This window comes from Protomyctophum parallelum (genome assembly GCF_964188405.1).
Source record: "Protomyctophum parallelum genome assembly, chromosome: 21".
Classification (NCBI taxonomy): Eukaryota; Metazoa; Chordata; class Actinopteri; order Myctophiformes; family Myctophidae; genus Protomyctophum; species Protomyctophum parallelum.
The window spans coordinates 6,878,924-6,897,697 of NC_139713.1; the positions used below are offsets into that span (position 1 = coordinate 6,878,924).

The following is an 18,774-nucleotide window of genomic DNA, read 5'->3' on the forward strand; positions in this document are numbered from 1 at the left end:
ATTTTTCAAAATAGCCGCCAGCAACAACTGTTTTCTTATGAATGATGGATAGGCCTATAATATGATATTTTAGACTTATTTAGTATTTGGTAAGTGTCTTTGCTTGATTGAAAATTGTTATTAAATATTCAAGATGGCCGCCAGCAACAACTGTTTTCTCATGAATGATGGATATAATGATATTTCAGACTCATTTACCATAGTGTGTGTTTACGCGTGCGTGCGTGAAGCATCTCTGTCCGATGGAGATGGACACAGCATGTCAGGATGCTGTTGTCATTCAGGTTGCTGAATGATGACTAAAACATTATGTTCTGTTGGTGATTTCCACAGAGCACCACAGGAGGAGATCTCACCCCATCAGGAGAGATGGCCTCCACAAGATATTTGGCACGGTCAGAGGAGCAGCGGCAGATGGACCAGGGACATGGACTGTTTGATGCAGTGTTTCAACCTGTAGTAAAGTTGTACAGGATGGGTATGTACCGTTTAATTTACAGCTAGTTAAATATGTGCTCCTCTGTAACTGTCCTGTTGTACCCATAAGTGCTGAAATCTTTGCCCCAGTCAACAAATGACAGGGCTGCCAAAGTCTCAACCTTTGAGAGTGAGAGTCACGCAATTTCATCTTTTACCACCCACCACAACACACGTGCCATTTCACACCCTCACATTTTCACTATTTTCCACTCTCACAGTCTCACTAGTCACTAGTACTACATTATAATATTGTCCAGGGACATGGTGAGCCCTCCCTATGCTGCCTCTGATTTACTTGCGAGTTAACCAATCCGACGAAAGGAACCGGCCGCACCACGTATACAAACCAATCAGAAGCAACTTAGGGCAGGCTATAGACCGATTCCGTACCGGTTTCATGGTCGCAGCCTACGTATTTCCTGTAGGCGGATCCGCCATAGCTGCGGGGGAGATCAGCACGTCTTTCATTACAGTGAATGTAAAGTGTCTTGTTTTCGTTGGCTCACGTTACGCTAATTGATAACTCTATAACGTTACAAAGATGCCCAAAAAATCGGGACGAACGTGTGCAGTTCATGGCTGCTCCAACAGTAGTGGCAAAATCCAACTCTGGAAAGAAACTGAATGTCAAAAACACAAACCTCTACATCATGAAGATTGTCCATGCCAAAAGCCATACGGTTTGCACAGATTCCCTGGGCGTGCAGAGGACAATGACGTGCGCCAGATGTGGATCAAAAACATCAACATAAAGGACTTTGTTCCCACAAAGAACAGCACGGTAACTTTTGGATACTTTTTGTTAGTTATACCATTAATGCTAGCATGCAGCCCCCATTGAGGAGTGAAATGTTATCTCAACTAGTTCATCATTGTTAGTAAATAAGTCACCTGTGGCTTGACATTATTGTGATTAAATACTAGGCTATTTGGACAAACTATGACAGTCTAATGAACACAAATACTGCAGGACACAGTTGTATGGTAGGGTTCTACACATAAACAAACTTCATGGAAAGTTGGAAACATCTGGGTCTAAATTAGACCCAAGTAGTGAGTCACAACAGTGGCTGAATGTTGACAATCTAGTCTACCCCCTATGAAATGGTGCAAAGCAATGTACGTCCACTCTATGAAATGGCTATGCCACCATTTAGTGGACAGTATTTTCTGAATCAGAATAAATCTTTATCACATCACAAGGTGGGTAAAATTATTAGTTGAGAAGGCGTTTTTGCAGTCAAAATAGAGGCATAAAGTGCATAATATAACTAATTGCATAACATGATACATGAAACCATTTAGTGGACAGTATTTTCTAAATCAGAATAAATCTTTATCACATCACAAGGTGGGTAAAATTATTAGTTGAGAAGGCGTTTTTGCAGTCAAGATAGAGGCATAAAGTGCATAATATAACTAAATTGCATAACATGAAACCATTTAGTGGACAGTATTTTAATGCATTATGAGTTATATCTGGTAGCCTACCAGTATTTACTATTCATCCTAATTATTCTATCTTTAGGTGTGTGGAGTACACTTCCCAGATGGGAGGCCAACAAAAGAACACCCGTATCCAGTTCTGCAACTAGGATATAAACATGTACGTTTGATTCTCCCCTTCAAATTGACAGTTTGATGTGATTGTTTTTGGTTCAACAGATTAGGTTTATTTTGAATAAAACAATAACTTGTAGTGCATCGTTTCTTTTCCTTTCACAGGGGAGAATGACATCTGGTAGAGCCCCCCCTAAGAGAAGAGGCCTTCGGTCATCAAGCAGCAGCAGCACACAAAACGCAACAACATCAACAACAACAGAATTAAACGCAACAACATCAACAACAACAGAATTAAGAGCAGGACCTGAAGACACCAGTGATATCGGAATGGAACATATTGCAGACCACAATTACTTCTGTATCAACTCAAGGGCAAACAGTGCAACACAAACTGATGTCATGCCTCTGAAGCGTGATATTGGAATCCAGTGTCCAGAAATTATTACAGACCACAGCTACTCTACCATAAAGTTAACAAACCGTGCAACACAAACTGATCCTACACCATCATTGTCAGCCTATGACCTAGATGACAAAGATGCAAGGTTTCACACGGGCATAGGTATTGCAAGTTTTTGGCAGCTTTTACATTCCCTCATAGCTTTTCACCCACCTCCAAAGATGACCAGATTAGCAGTCCATGACCAGCTGTTACTCGTTTTAACTAGGCTACGTCTTTGTTTGATGTTCACAGACTTGGCTAAAAGATTTGGAATAAGCAAGACCTCAGCATGTGTGATCTTTTCACTTTGGAGACCAATACTTGCTAGGTTTATGAGGGAAAATGTGATTGCGTGGTTGCCTAGGGATACTCTCAGAAGAATAATGCCATCATGTTTCAGTAAAAATTATCCCAAAGCAACATGCATAATAGACTGTACAGAAATATTTGTCCAAAGGCCAAAACACTTAAGAAAGCGATCCCAAACATTCAGCAACTACAAACATCATAACACTTACAAATTATTATATTGTATTGCCCCCAATGGTTATGTGATGTTCACATCAAAACTATTTGGTGGACGGGCCAGTGACACTTTCATCACAAAGAACAGTGGTCTTCTTGAACTTCTGATTCCTGGTGATCAAATCCTAGCAGACCGTGGGTTCACCATCTCAGATGTGTTGCCTCCAGGGGTGACTCTGGCTCTCCCAGCTTTTACTCGCGGCCTCAAAGAACTTCCTGGGCATGATGTTGTGGCAACACGGCGCCTAGCAAATGTCAGAATCCATGTAGAGCGTGCAATTAGAAGGTTCAAAGGTTTTAAAATGGTCAGTTATGTCATTCAAGGTAGTATAAAACATGTTGATGACATTGTGAGTATTTGTGCTGGGCTATGTAATTTGCAACCCAAGTTAATTCAGACTGAAACTGAGCAACAAGAAACATCTGATATTGAGGAAGAAGAGGAATGTGATGTGGATGAGGATGTAAGCCTAGATGAGCATGACATGACTTGATCCTCTTTACCCCATCGAGGGGCATAGGGCGTCCACCAGAGCTCTCCATCTCAATCTCCTGGGCCTGGGCTTTTGCTTCCTGCCAGCTCATTCCAATGTTCTTTAGGTCTTGGAGAGTCTCTACTCTCCAGGTGTTTCTCAGCCTACCCAGATTCCTATTCCCCTGAGAAAGAGAAAGATGGAAAAAATTATAAACAATTATTATTAATTCTCAGTTTCCCTCCTCATGCACAATAAGTAAAATGTTTATTAGAATACCTGTATCCCTGTATCCTCTTCAAACCACTTTGTTGTCAAAGGCTCCGATGTTTGGTCATGCCTAGTGGCTACCAGCAAAGGTGCCATTCAATTTTCGTTCCACCCAGTTTTGTGGATTTTCTTTTTTGGGCACTTCAGAGGCTACTGATGATTCAGATTTCCTTTAATTTACTCCAAATAAACTACTCTGGCCCTTTGTTTGTGCAGCAATTGTCTCCCTCTCATGTTTCCCACATATCACATTTATTTTCATTACAAAGTTTACATTTGTGTTGAGCTCATGACATGCTCATGACATGGTGAGTTTTTCATTTGCTTTGTTTTGTGGCTGTGCAGTCAACACGTTATGCAAAAGAGTTCCAGGTATTTTGGATAGACCAGCCATCTCAGGGGATTGCATCCGTCTCAAAAGCTGTTACTTTCATCGAGGTCCCTGGTCTGGCCCCCTGATGTTGTCAACTGCATCAGGCCTCACATTGTCACATTGTCATCTGTGCATGCTGTGCCTGTGTGGCTGGCCGCATCTTTGATTTTGTACAGTATCCCTGCTGAATGACTGCAGCTCTTCCCTTAAGTTGGTTGGCCTAGCAGTCGCAGTTCACATCCACCACTTTGCCATCCCTCCTCTGCAAAGTTACTTCAACATGATGGTACATGATAATGTCCTGTGAGTAACACAGGTCCTTTCAGAACTGTGCTCATCATTTGGTAGCATGTGGAGTATCTTGTCAAAGTCAGGGGCCAGATAACAGTGATTGGCTTGATTGGGCACCCTCTGGGTGCACACCCTGTAGGTGCATAAATTGATTCCCTTGGCGTCTGGCTGGTGTTTGGCTGCTGCTACCATACCAGTCTTTATCTGCTTGGTTTACCAAAACCTAACTCGGTCGGTTGTGACAGCCAGCGACTAACAGAATGAGTACCTGGATTGACGACGTCAGACAGTGGCCTCCAGTTACTGATAAAGGTAATTAATTGATGGCAATCGCCAATCAGTGCTTAAACCACTGTCTTATTATTACACTGTCTAGTAGACTAGACTAGCTTTGACTATTTTCCTACACCATCTCTTTGCCAGAAAGTCACCATGGCATGCATGCGGTTAAGTTAGTATTTATCCCAATGCTGGGGTGGTTAACTTGTGTTTACTGTTTGTTGTTTGTTTGCATAATAAAAATTATGAAATGCAAATCTTAATGATCTAAGACTGTGTATTTCCTAATCATTACAGATAAGTGGTATTAATCCTATTAAAAAAACAAATGTTTTTATTTATTTTTATGATAGGTATTCAAGAATATTTCCTTCACCGACTGGCATGTGATGAACAACCCAATGCCAACTACAGGTCCCTGATAGAGGGTCAAAATTACCTGAGCTCCGGATGGGTTGGCCAGATACTCCACAGGCTACCAGATGAGGAGCACATACTCTTGAAAGGACCTGTTCGCTACTCACAGGACATTAAACAGTACCATCATGTTGAACTGACCTTGCAGAGGAGGGATGGCAAAGTGGTGGATGTGAACTGTGACTGCATGGCCAACCAAGGGAAGAGCTGCAGTCATTCAGCAGGGATACTGTACAAAATCAAAGATGCTGCCAGTCAGGGGTTCACAGGCACAGCAAGCACCGATGAGGCTTGTGTCTGGAACAGTTCCACGTGTGACAATGTGATGCCTGATACAGTCGAGAACATCAGGGGGCCAGACCAGGGACCTCGGAAAAAAATGAAAATAAAGTCAACAGCATTTGAGAAAGATGCAGATGTCATTCAGCACCTCACATCCCCTGAGATGGCTGGTCTATCCAACATACCTGGTACCCTTTTGCATGATCTGTTGACTGCACAGCCACAAACCAAAGAGGTTATTGATAAACTGCCCACATGTCACGAGCAATGTGCTCAACAAAAATGTCAACTTTGCAACTGTATTTTTGAAAGACATGTGTTATGTGGGAAACGTGAGAGGGAGAGAATTCTTGTACAATCCAAGGGCCAGAATAATCAATTTTGGCTAGATCAACGAAAAATAAGAATCACAAGTAGTGAGGCCTCTCAAGTGCCCAAAAAGGTTGACCCACAAAACTGGGTGGAACGAAAATTGAATGGCACCTTTGCCGGAAATACAGCCACTAGGCATGGCCAAACATCCGAGCCTTTGGCAAGAAAGTGGTTTGAGGAGACCACAGGAATAACTGTGGAGTGTACAGGACTTGTTGTACATGAAGAGGAAAACTGGCTTGGTGCCAGCCTTGATGGTATTATAGATGCCGATACCATCATTGAAATTAAATGTCCTACAGCCAAAAAACTTGTGGCACACAATGGCAGTCTGCTAAAAATGATTGACTCTAACAAGTACGATGTGAGGCATAAGGATGGAAAATATATTCTGAGGGAAACGGCATCAGGATTAGGGTACTATTACCAGGTACAAGTGGCGATGCATTGTGCTAAAAAAAAAAATTGTAAATTCATTGTCTGGACTCCAAATGAGCAGATCATTGCAGATGTCCCATACAATGAAGAGTGGATTACAGAGAAAATCAGCCACCTGAAGGACGTGTATTTTCAGCACTTACTTCCAGCAATATCCACAAGGATAGCCCACGGGGTAATGAAAGTGGATGGACTAAAGTAAACTAGCCCTCTTTTGAATTTAATGAGTTTCAGTTGAGAAAATGTTTTCTGTTTTTTCTTTATTGCTCTGTAAAGCACTTTGCGCTGCATTAATGTCATCAAAGAATCCAAAAGATGCTATATTAAGTATATTATTAAGTAAAATAAATATTTTTTTGATCTGCACATGCCTGTATCTCCAACTTCATGCACAGAGGCATAACATTTTCCACATTGGATGCTGTGTCTTCACTTCAGGCCCTGCTGCTGCTTTATGACTGAATGCCTCTTCTCTTGGGGGGGGGGGGGGGGGGCTGCATTCTCCTCTGTGAAAGAAAAATAAACAGTGCTTACCTTTCTTTTTTTAAGTTATTGGTTTTCAAAAGAAACCAAATATTAAATGAAAACAATCACACCAGACAGTAAATTTTAAGGGGGAAATTATATTTTTATCCTAGTTGCAGAACTATGGGTGTTCTTTCAATGGCCTCCCATCTGGGAAGTGTACTCAACACACCTAAAGATAGAACGATGAGGATGAATAGCTGGTACCACATAATAACAGACTCAATAACGCATAAAACATATTTTCCACTAATTTTGGGCAGATTAGTCATATATGATGCACTTTATTCCTCTATCTTTTTACAGTAGCCTTCAATGAGTGAATCTTCTCAACTGATAATTAATCACAATTATGCCACGCGGCCCACGCCGCATGTGACTTATTTTGAGGAGCAGCTTAGCCTACTAAAAATTATGTTTTGATGAATTGAACAAGGTGGACCCTGTTGTAAACAAGTGTAAACAGTAATGTTTAATTGGGTCGTCCACTCAGAGTTAACAGTCTTTGTATTGAGTTTGTGCTTGAAATATACTGTAATTCTGCAAACTGTTTTCAATCAATCAATCAATCAATCAATCAATCAATGTTATTAGCGTTAGCTTAGCCATTGTTCACATGACGCTACTGCAGTCTGTTTTACGCGATCGTTACATTTAGAGTGAAAACGTGTACATAAACATTCAGATTTCAAATATGAAGTACTCACCACGTGGGGCACGGGTGTTAGAAATGTGCTGGTACGGCGATTAGCATTGCTGCATCCCGCGTTGTTTAATAAAAGGCATTTTATCCGAGCAGTTTTTTTGTCAGGTCGAGGAAGGAGTGTTGCGCTCTGAAACAGTGGGTGTGTTCGATATATTCACGCTGACCGCACTGCCAATACAAACTAATGAGAGAGTGCGCTCCCGGTGAGAAACTGTGTATTTTCCGAACGCACCCCGTTTGAGAAAAATAACGAGGCGCTTGGATAAAAATGCCATTTATTAAACTACGTGGAATGCAGCAGTGCTAATCGCTGTACCAGCACATTTATAACACCCGTGGGGCACACGTAGTGAGTACTTTATATTTGAAATCTGAATGTTTATGAACACGTTTTCACTGTAAATGTAACGATCGGCGCCACGTGTTTCGCTAGCTGGACAGTGAACAGTTATTAATGACATGTAACATATTTCACCACTCAATGGGGGCTGCATGCTAGTATTATATTAATGGTAGTTAATGGCAACTAACGAAAAGTCTCAAACTTACCATGCTGTTCTTTGTGCCTGGGAAGTGGGAACAAAGTCCTCGCTTTTTGACCCACTTCTGGCGAACATCTGTCCTCTGCACTCGCAGGGAATCTAATGGCTGCCGGCGCTGCGCAGCCTGCGCTCATAGACAATCGTCATGATGAGTCAGGACGTAGAATTTGTCTCCTCCTAAGTGCATGAATTTTGCCACTACTGTTGGAGCAGGCATAAACTACACACGTTCGTCCCGATTTTTCAGGCATCTTTGTAAAGTTGTAGTGTTAGTAATTAGCGTAACGTGAGCCAACGAACACAAGTCACTTTACATTCACTGTAGTGAAAGACGTGCTGATCTCCCCCGCAGCTATGGCGGATCCGCCTACAGGAAATACGTAGGCTGCGACCATGAAACCGGTACAGAATCGGTCTATACAGAGGTGAGGCTAATCTATGGACTTTTACAGCTAACGGCCACTAGGGGACCTTCTAAATCTTTCTCTATGGCCGGTCCACGTCCCCCACCTTTAAGCGGCGGGCTCCAGCAGGAAAGAGTGAGACAGGCAGTTCGCGCGAAAAACGAAAGCAAAGGTGGAACCAAATGCAGTACGAGAGACCGAACGAGAGCAAGACAGAAATTGCGAGAGCGAGACAGTTTGCGCAAAGGACGTTTTCATGCACAAACCCTCATTATGGAAAACAAACGAAGAACTGCATATAATGCAGCTTTTAAGTTGAAGGCAGTCGATCTGGCTGTCAAAGAAGGAAATAGAGCTGCTGCACGCACCTTGGGCATCAATGAATCAATGGTGAGACGTTGGAGATGCCAGAGTGAAGAACTGGCTCAATGCAAAAAGGCGAAAAAAGCTTTCAGAGGTAAGAAAAGCAGATGGCCCGAACTTGAAGACTTTCTTGAAGATTGGCTGAACACACAGAGAGCGGACGGCCGAGGTGTTTCCACCGTGCAGATCAGACTGAAAGCCAAAACAGTCGCCACCGAAATGAACATCGAAGACTTTAGAGGTGGACCGTCCTGGTGTCTCAGATTTATGAAACGAAAAGGACTGTCCATCAGGGAAGCCACCCTGAGGCTGTTCGTTTCCGATACTGAAGAAGAGGACTTTGCTGGTTTTAGTGCACAGGACGAAGACGAAGATGAGGATTAATGTTACAGCCTTACTGCACCTTATCCTAAAAGTTGAAGACGAGGATTAATGACTTCTGGTAGGCTGGTTATATTTTAAGCAGCAGTGTTTACTGCACCTGTAGTAGGCCTACTGCCGTGTTACAGGCACTTTTAATTTGGCACTACATTTTACATTTAATTTTGCCATTGATATTGCCTCGTTAAGTGATAAGAAAGAATAACAACTTTTTCAATTCATCATCATATCATCATAATGTGTTTTCTATCGCCACAAATAACCAATTTTGAACAATCAGGCTTTCATATCGTATAGGTGCTTTAATGGAAATTGCTCTCAGGAACACCTCAACGTGATGTCATCAATGTCACCCTACTTTCTCCTGTTCTTCAGTCTTCAGTTCCAAATTTGCATTTCCACTTTGTTTACAATGTCCACCATTGTTGATTTTCCAAGCTGGCATGGAATGGAAACAAGCCTGGTTTTATCTAGCATCAGTATTATAATGACTCAAATATTAAATAATCCCCACCAACTCAGGACATTGTGGTACTGCAGCTAAAACTGCTTTCAAAGTCCAGAAAGAAATGCCATGGACTGGTTATATCAGAGTGGTGATTTAGGCTCAAACCATTAGAAATAACTTTGAGGGACATAGACAATATGATATTAAATATTAAAATCAGTTTTAAAATGTTATGTTATTTGAGCTAAAATGGAAGCTTCCCCAAACAGCCATCTCTTTCCCGATAATCCCCTCTGTGCACGAACCCTTACATATGGTAATTAAACATTAAAACACCTGCGGCTTATGGTCCTTGTATATGTACACATTTGTTTTTTCCCCTAAATTTTGCTGGTGTGTCGGTCTCACACTATCACAGCATCCTGCACGTGCGTGAATGTCAAAATGAATTGGAATAAAAACAAATAGCCAATAGGTATCAGGTCTGGATCGCATTTGAGTGAACTCTTGCAGTGTGTGATGCCTAGGTCAGCTATCAATCGTCTGGTGTGAAAGCCACACAGATATAATGACAGTCAAGTTTTTAAAAGACTCCTGTAGTTTGAAATACATAACGATCTGATGACTCGCTGACAACTTTAAAACTCCTACAGTCTGTAGGGGCCATAACACAGACATTATGTTTGTCTGCAAAATAAAATGACAGCATGGTTGTTAAAAGGGGCCAAGGACTATGGGTGTATGTACCTTTAATGCTCGGGACAGGTTACCATAGTTACAACCTAGTCACGTTACGTGCCGGCTTCAGCCCGCGAGAGAGAAGGAATGTGCTCGACCCCTTTTGTTCCAAGTGAAGTTTAAATTGAAACTATTTTGAGTATATTACCTCCGTGGCTCCGTTTGTATCATCTGAACTAAGCTCCAGTATATTTTTCACAGGCTTTGAGTCAATGACGAAAGTAAGTGCTTGAATATGTTGATAATTTGTCGGGTTTTATGCCCTGTAATAACTAAGAGATGCATGAAGATATACTAACGTCTAGCCCCATATGTGCCCTCTTATGGGGCTAACTAACGTCATGGTATACTGCTCATAACACGTGTCCGGACTCTGGAGTTACTGTGGTGGTTTGTTAATTACTTCTTTGAGTGAAGTATGGTGTATCACCGTTTTTTTGGCACCAGTAAAGTGACCAATTCATAGCATTCATTCCAGGCAGTTGTTTTTACTGATCCAAATGTCATTGTCATGATTCTGTCCCATTTTATGTGGCCACCAGGGGTCATCCCTTCAATTCTATCTGACAGTTCAGTTCCCTGCAAAGCAGATGATGTCTTTGGAGGATGTTAATTGTCTCCACCAGGCCGAAGGCATGTGGGGAGAGTATGTTTTGCACTCCGTCCGTCCGTGTGTCCGTCCGTCCGTCCGTGTGTCCGTGAACAGCTAATCTCGGCCACCGTTAACCCGGTCGATGCCATATTTTGCACACACACTCCCTGGATGCCAACGATGAACCTCTGCCCCAAACTTTCCAGAACGGCCTGTTATAGCGCCACCAGGAGGCCGCTTTGTGCAAAACAAGTTTTTGCACAGTACACCTACAGATTTTGTCCAAACATCACGCAAATTGGTACACAGTCTCTCTAGAGCCATTCAACGAAACGGGTCTTTCAGATTTATCAGACTCCATCCTGATGGGTTAAGATTGGCTTCCAAAGTTCACAGGAGTGCTCAGTTTCAAACAAAATGTTGCAAATCATGAACACATCGCGTGATTTCCGTGAAATTGTGCACCCACATTCCCACTAGGCCGAGGACGAAATGCCCCATGAACAATTTCAACTCAGCCTCAAGGTGGCGCTATAACTGGCCAAAAAGTGTTTTTACCTCTAACTGCACGGATCTGTGGATAACCTGGTGGAGACCTGTGCCCAGAAGGGCACTTTTTCTAGTTATGAACTTGTGTTCAAAGTGAAAAAGGAACACTACCAATGTCTACAGATGCGGTTTAATATTGAGCATACAGTATATGGTGTGATTTATTACCTTATATAGTTTGCATAGCCCACTCATTGTGATGGAGTGGTATTTATTATTCGTTTGTCAAATTATAGATTAATTCTGTTTGTTACTGCAGAAATGCTGAATATAAAGACTGTGGGATACTGGAAGTCAAGTCTCTGTCCATTATTGCATCCTGACTAGGGATGCACCGAAAGGGAAATTATTGGCCGAAACCGAATATAGGAAACAGTCAGCCGAAATCCAAATATGGTTAATATTCTATATCTTTTTTCCTACCATTGCTGTCATGGCTGTACCTTAAAGCTACCTGATTTATGGCAAAATAAATGGTTATGGCAAAACTTAACGTAAATAATAATCACTTATGGGTCCATAAAACATTTATTCAGCTCTTTTGAATGCATAAATTGCATACACTATTCGGTGATATATTTTCTGCCTTTTCGGGCCGAAGCCGAATAGGCAGAAAATGCATTTTTAGCCATTTTCTGCCTATTTTCTGCGGCCGAATATTTGGTGAATCACTAATCCTGACCGATGCACCATCTTGGGTATTGCTGACAGACATATAAGAACAAGTACTCGGCCTCATACTAGTATTTTTCAATGGTACTGTGAGCATTTAAGATCTTACCAACTTGTCTACAGTCCCTGTGTGGTGAAGATGTCAGCGTTGAATGATTTTTTCCCATTATCTTCATACATGGTGCAAGGACAACTCATGGTAGCAATGAAACAATTTATTTTTGGTGCAACCACTCCATTACACAGCTATGTGTGTCCCTGGGTCTGTCTGTCTGTCCATGCACGAAAATAGCTTGTTTGGTTTTCACCATTACTCAACCATTTCGGACACGGGGCGGCTTGCCGGAAACGGCCCCCTGGGCGCATTCCTGGGGGTCTGGATGTTCCAGGGACCCCACACGGTAACTCTGTCATTTCTCGACCGTATCGGACGCGGGGGGGGGGGCTCCCCGCCGGAACCGGGCCGGCCCCCTGGAACCGGGCCGCCCCCCTGGGCATGTTCCTGGTGGTCTGGATGTTCCGGGGACCCCCACATGGGGTCGACTGTTTCGGACGCGGGGCGGCTCGCCGGAACCGGGCTGGCACCCTGTGGGTCTGGAATCTCCGCGGGCTCCCCGGGGACCCCCACACGGACTTGCACCACTCAATTCACACGGGTGTGATTTTTCATGTCAAGGATGTATCTGGCTGCGGGGCCCCTACTCAAATATGTACTGTACACATTTATTTTGTAAATTATTGAAAATGTTACAAGCCAATCTAGAAGCTCAGTGACACATCGTGAGCTGGCAGATCTGCGACTTTTTAATATCCTAAATAGAAAATGGGGTTGAACAGAACTGAGTGTGCCGTTATATTAAATAATGTTTTGTAGGACCCCCAGACCTCACTTTTAAAAACCCTGTGCTAAATGACTTATTTCTTCCCCCCGCAGATGCCTGTACGAGACCCTGTTCCCCCGCAGACACCTGTACTAGACCCTGTTCCCTCGAGGCAGATGCCCGTACTAGGCCCTATCCCCCCGCAGACGCCTGTACGAGGCCCATTTACCATGAGGATGTATCTCTCGGCGGGAGATATACGGAAGCTGACGATGACACCGGGACCCGACACAGTCGGCGATTTAATTGGCTGGCTCAAAGGCATTCTCCAATTGAACAACAACTTCTCCTTGCAATACGACGACCCCGGTTGGGGCCTGTGCAACCTCGACGATCTCAAAGAGCTGCCAGAGAAGCCGACCATCCACGTCATCCCTATACTTGAGCTGGAAACGATACCAACGGCCAGTGCACAGCCTGTTTTTGATCATCCAACCAGTGCACAACATGTTTTAGATAATCCAACCACTGCACAACCTGTTTTAGATCATCCAACCACTGCGCAACCTGTTTTAGATAATCCAACCAGTGCACAACCTGTTTTAGATCATCCAACCACTGCACAACCTGTTTTAGATCATCCAACCAGTGCACAGCCTGTTTTAGATCATCCAACCACTGCACAACCTGTTTTAGATCATCCAACCAGTGCACAACCTGTTTTAGATCATCCAACCAGTGCACAGCCTGTTTTAGATCATCCAACCAGTGCACAACCTGTTTTAGATCATCCAACCAGTGCACAGCCTGTTTTACATCATCCAACCAGTGCACAGCCTGTTTTAGATCATCCAACCAGTGCACAGCCTGTTTTAGATCATCCAACCAGTGCACAGCCTGTTTTAGATCATCCAACCAGTGCACAGCCTGTTTTAGATCATCCAACCAGTGCACAACCTGTTTTAGATCATCCAAGTCCAACCACTGCAGTACCTGTTTTATATAGTCCAATCGGTCAGAGACGAGTTTTTGTAATTGTCACTGGGAACCGCTCCGCCTCCCCCACCCTCCCCGCCCCCCCCACCAGAACAGCATTTGACTGCCTGAACTCCAGAAATTCTTCAAGGGGGCCCACGACCAACACCCCCCACATGCGTGTCGTCCCTCTACTTCAGCTGGAAAGAATACCAACACTTCAGCTGGAAAGAATACCAACAACCAGTACAGGCCCTGTTTTCAATAATCCAACCAGCGCAGGGTCTGTTTTCAATAATCCAACCAGCGCAGGCCCTGTTTTAAATAATCCAACCAGCGCAGGGTCTGTTTTCAATAATCCAACCAGCGCAGGCCCTGTTTTAAATAATCCAACCAGCGCAGGCCCTGTTTTCAATAATCCAACCAGCGCAGGCCCTGTTTTCAATAATCCAACCAGTAAAGGCCCTGTTTTAAATAATCCAACCAGCGCAGGCCCTGTTTTCAATAATCCAACCAGTACAGGCCCTGTTTTCAATAATCCAACCAGCGCAGGGTCTGTTTTCAATAATCCAACCAGCGCAGGCCCTGTTTTAAATAATCCAACCAGCGCAGGCCCTGTTTTCAATAATCCAACCAGTAAAGGCCCTGTTTTCAATAATACAACCAGTACAGGCCCTGTTTTCAATAATCCAACCAACGCAGGCCCTGTTTTCAATAATCCAACCACTGCAGGGTCTGTTTTCAATAATCCAACCACTGCAGGGTCTGTTTTCAATAATCCAACCAGCGCAGGGTCTATTTTAAATGATCCAACCAGCGCAGGCCCTGTTTTAAATAATCCAACCAGCGCAGGCCCTGTTTTCAATAATCCAACCACTGCAGGGTCCGTTTTTAATTATCCAACCAAGGCAGAACCTGTCTTCGATAATCCAATAACTGCAGAGGATAATTCCAGTGACATGTACAGCCAGGAAGACGGAGATATCTGGTCCAACTCCCCTCTAGTCAGAAGCTCGGCGTGGCCAGAGGTATTTCCCATTCCCTATTTCGGTGTGGATGTTGAGTACAGACTCAGAGAAGGTAACCTGCAGTACATGCAGGATCAAACCTGCCTCAAAATGCAGAAGGAGCTGAAACACAAAATCCTGCACACGCTGGCTCAGACCATGTATGCGTTTGATCCGTACCCCGGCCAAAAGGACCGCAAGGCGGTTGCAAAGGCCTTACTGGAGAGACACCCGTGTCTTGGAAAGTGCAGCTGGATGTCATGGAAGTTCAGTCTGGACTATAAGATGGGAAATTACAGATCAGACATGCGACGGATGGGTCGGGTTGATGTGACCGTCAATGCCGGTAAACGTGGGAGAAACGGAAGCGGAAAGGACCGTGAACCTCCCCACAAAGGCATCAAGAAGGCGAGGAAAGGGGAGCTGAATTTCCTGCCCCACTATGAAAAGAAGCACGACCCCAAAATGGAAGAAATTCGCCAGGCTGTGTTCGGTGAAATGATGACGCAAAACCCAAATGGGAACCTCGTTAAGAAACAGATGGACATCACGTTTGCTTTCAGGAGAAAAGACATCGTCAAAGGCGAGCCTGACATCAGCCAGGTGTTACAGCGATGGCCAGCTCTCTTCACAGAAAGCCAGGTACGTTTTTTTAAATGTTTTTCAAGATTCCCTCTGCAGTTCTCTCCCGCGGGCCGGCACCGCTACAAGGACTTTGGTGTGCGTTGTTAGCATCTTTGTACATACAAGTTTTTAATGTTTACAAAATAAATAGACTGTGTGGCCTTGTGTTTTTGAAATATAATGTTCAAAATGCATTTATGCATGGCACAAAATACATTTCAGTTAAAGGACCACTGCATCACTTTTCAACTTATCTTCATAATGTTGGTCCGATGTCACTGGTGGACGGATTTCTGAACTGCCCACAGCCCTTCCATGAGGCACAGACTGAGTAGAAGAAAATTGTGGCATTTTATCATGAACATTAGTGAGGACCAATTATATGAAGATAGGTTGAAAATTGGTGAAGTGGTCCCCTTTTAATTAAGTACTGGTTTTAGCTTTTGCCAATTTACTATCAGTTGTAAATCTAGTATCTGAGGGTTACAGATTTTTATCCATGGGCTCATACAGTATGTTTTATGTTTCAGATTTGGTGCGAGTTTTCCAGGCTGGTCGGGAGAAATCTCAAAGAAGACTTCTTTGGAGCGCTGGACCGGGTGTCCTCGAGGCTGATCGACCTCTTCGGGAACAAGAAACGTCTGACTCAGCTTTTACTTCAGACCAAGGTGAGTTGTCTACACTAGTCTACTTCCTCTCTTCCCTCGATCTCTGTTCCTTTCTTTTATCATTTGAAAACGTCAGACTTCTCATGTCAACTATTCTCATATCTCCTCTATCCTTATCATTTCCCCACCCCCGTGAAATCGTACATTTCCCGTCAGTCACTCAAACTCCCCATATATGGGAACGCCCCCCAGATCCCTGATGATGTCATAGTAAATGCGACGTGCTGTCGCAATGAATCAACATGAGTTAAGACATGTTTGACATGTTAGACAAGAAATATCAGTTTGTTTTGGATACGTTTTCTCTGTTTTGTGAAAATCCTGTCTGTCTCCCTGCCTGCCTGCTCTGCCTACTGCCTGCCCACCCTACCTACTGCCTGCCCTGCCTACTGCCTGCCCACCCTACCTACTGCCTGCCCACCCTACCTACTGCCTGCCCTGCCTACTGCCTGCCTACCCACCTGCCTTCCAGGCCACAGAGCCAACAGCTGTCAGGTCTCTTTGTCTTCGCGGACTGCCAGTCCTCTTGGGGGACGATCCGACTGTCTTCTTCAAGTTTTGCTCCGTAAGTAACTTAATTTGTTGTAAATGCTGCAGGTGTTTTTAAAGAAGAAAAATATCAGATGATTATCTTAGATACCAAGTTGTAGCAAACCATATTTCTCATTTCATGAAAAAGTACATTTATTATCCGTATTATCAAATCAAATCAAACTTTATTTATAAAGCACAAACGACTGTCATCGACCAAAGTGCTGTACAAGTAAAATATTAACAAAACATATCAATAGCAATACAATCAAATAAAATCAATACATCAATGTCAAGTGGGTACATATGAATATAATAGACACTACGGTAAGAGGTGCTCAAAATAAAAGGTTGAAAATTAAACTAGGTTGTGATTAATAGCTAGGTCGATAAAATGGGTTTTAAGCAGAGACTTAAAAGTCTCAATGGACTGGGCTGATCTGATGTGGAGAGGAAGGCTATTCCAGAGCCTATAGGGGCAGCCACAGTAAAAGCACGGTCTCCCCTGGTTTCGAGTAGGGCTGTTTTGGGGGTCAATAGTGAGAGGTGCGCTGACCTCAGGGCTCTGACCGGCTTATGGTGTTGAAGTAGTTCTGCCAAGTAAGAGGGGACCCAGTCCATTGAGGGATTTAAAAGCAATTATCAAGATTTTAAAATCAATCCTACATTTGACGGGTAGCCAGTGGAGTGAGGGCCAAGACGGGGGAGATATGGTCACGCTTTTCTGTGCCTGTGAGGAGGCGTGCGGGCGGCAGTGTTTTGGACTAGCTGCAGTCGTCTGACCAAGGACTGGTCGATGCCAGAGTATAAGGCATTACAGTAGTCTAATCTAGACAACATAAAAGCGTGAATTAATGTTTCAAGTTGTTTGTTTTCAAGTTATTATAGTCCTTTTAATAATTAATGTGCCGTTTATATTGTGCAATTCTTTAGATTATATATTTGCACAGCATTATCTAACGCAGTGGTTCCTAAACCTTTTCATGTCAAGGACCCCCAAATTGACACTAATTATCCCGCGGACCCCCATTTGAAAACACATGCCAGGGACCCCCATAAGAGAAGATCTTTACATCTCTAGCAGTGATTCTCAACCCGTTTAATTTCAAGGACCCCCAGTTTTGCATGCATTAGTCTATTTAATAGCATTTCTATTTAATAGCATTTCTAGCTCTGGGACCCCCAATTTGTATTATAAAATCAATGCTAATTTAACTCTGAGTGTACAAACGGGTCCATTTCGTTCCATTTGTACACTCTCTGAGTTACAGACCCATAAGGGTCCATTTGGTTCCAAATTATCATTTAGCTGGGTCCCCCCCCTGGAACTCCCTCAAGAACCCCTGGGGATCCCCGGGCCCCACTTTTGGAACCACTGATCTAACGGTATGATTATGTCCTGTCCTTTGTTTTTCCGTTAGGATGTAAGTGAATCTTCTCAATACAGTGAGACACCAGTGGGAATCCTCACCATCGATTCTAAAAGTCCCCAGCCCGGCCCATCCAAAGTGGGGATCATCTTGGAAGGGAGTGTGGTGATGGAGGTGGCCGACCTGCCTCAGGCCTTCTGTCTTCTTTTCGGTCTGATTTATGCCCTCAATCTGGAATACCCGACGCGCATGAAAAATACATGCCACTTCGTACAACAGGTGATGCTCAACCTGGGTAGAAGTGCATTGCCGCCCAAGGTTCAATTCTTGAAAGAGCAGCTAGTTTCCACTTCGACGTTGAAATCATGACAGTTTTCTGAAATACCTCATGTTTCTGTATCGGTGGTGCTCAATATTTCATGTCCACCGACCCCCCATCTGAAAATATGTTATTCCAGTAACCCCGCCTCGGAAGCAAAGATTTGAGTTAAAAACGTTCGCTCTGAAAGAATATATATTCAAATACCGTAATTTCCGGACTATAAGCCGCACCTGAATATAAGCCGCACCAGCCAAATTTAGGGAAAATCCTGTATACAAGCCGCACCGGACTATAAGCCGCACCGGACTATAAGCCGCAGCTATGTTAGCTC

General features: G+C 43.6%; 2 protein-coding genes and 1 long non-coding RNA gene across 4 annotated transcripts; 2 read left to right on the forward strand and 1 right to left on the reverse strand.

The window, feature by feature from the left end:
• Window positions 1-349: 349 nt before the first annotated feature.
• LOC310879265 lies at window positions 350-2,339 on the forward strand. The gene is made up of 3 exons (XR_014570981.1): window positions 350-478; window positions 2,009-2,086; window positions 2,206-2,339. It is a non-coding gene; the product is annotated as an uncharacterized lncRNA (long non-coding RNA).
• Window positions 2,340-3,159: 820 nt separating this feature from the next.
• On the reverse strand, window positions 3,160-5,593 carry LOC310879264 (uncharacterized protein; the record flags this gene model as incomplete). Of its 2 annotated transcripts, XM_083793809.1 has the most annotated exons (3): window positions 3,763-3,901; window positions 3,515-3,667; window positions 3,160-3,255 (listed from the first exon to the last, which is right to left on the reverse strand). In XM_083793809.1, the coding sequence occupies exons 1-3, from the start codon at window positions 3,847-3,849 to the stop codon at window positions 3,160-3,162; spliced, it is 336 nt and encodes a 111-aa protein (XP_083649935.1). In that variant the 5' UTR covers window positions 3,850-3,901. The 2 variants fall into 2 exon arrangements, 1 of the variants encoding a protein (XP_083649935.1); XR_014570980.1 differs by lacking the exons at window positions 3,160-3,255; window positions 3,763-3,901 and adding an exon at window positions 5,255-5,593 and having other exon boundaries at window positions 3,532-3,667.
• A 7,442-nt stretch (window positions 5,594-13,035) lies between these two features.
• Window positions 13,036-18,490, forward strand: LOC310878627 (uncharacterized protein; the record flags this gene model as incomplete). Its single annotated transcript, XM_083792979.1, has 5 exons — window positions 13,036-13,414; window positions 14,804-15,570; window positions 16,083-16,220; window positions 16,693-16,785; window positions 18,173-18,490. The coding sequence occupies 5 exons, from the start codon at window positions 13,036-13,038 to the stop codon at window positions 18,488-18,490; spliced, it is 1,695 nt and encodes a 564-aa protein (XP_083649105.1).
• Between the last annotated feature and the right edge of the window lie 284 nt (window positions 18,491-18,774).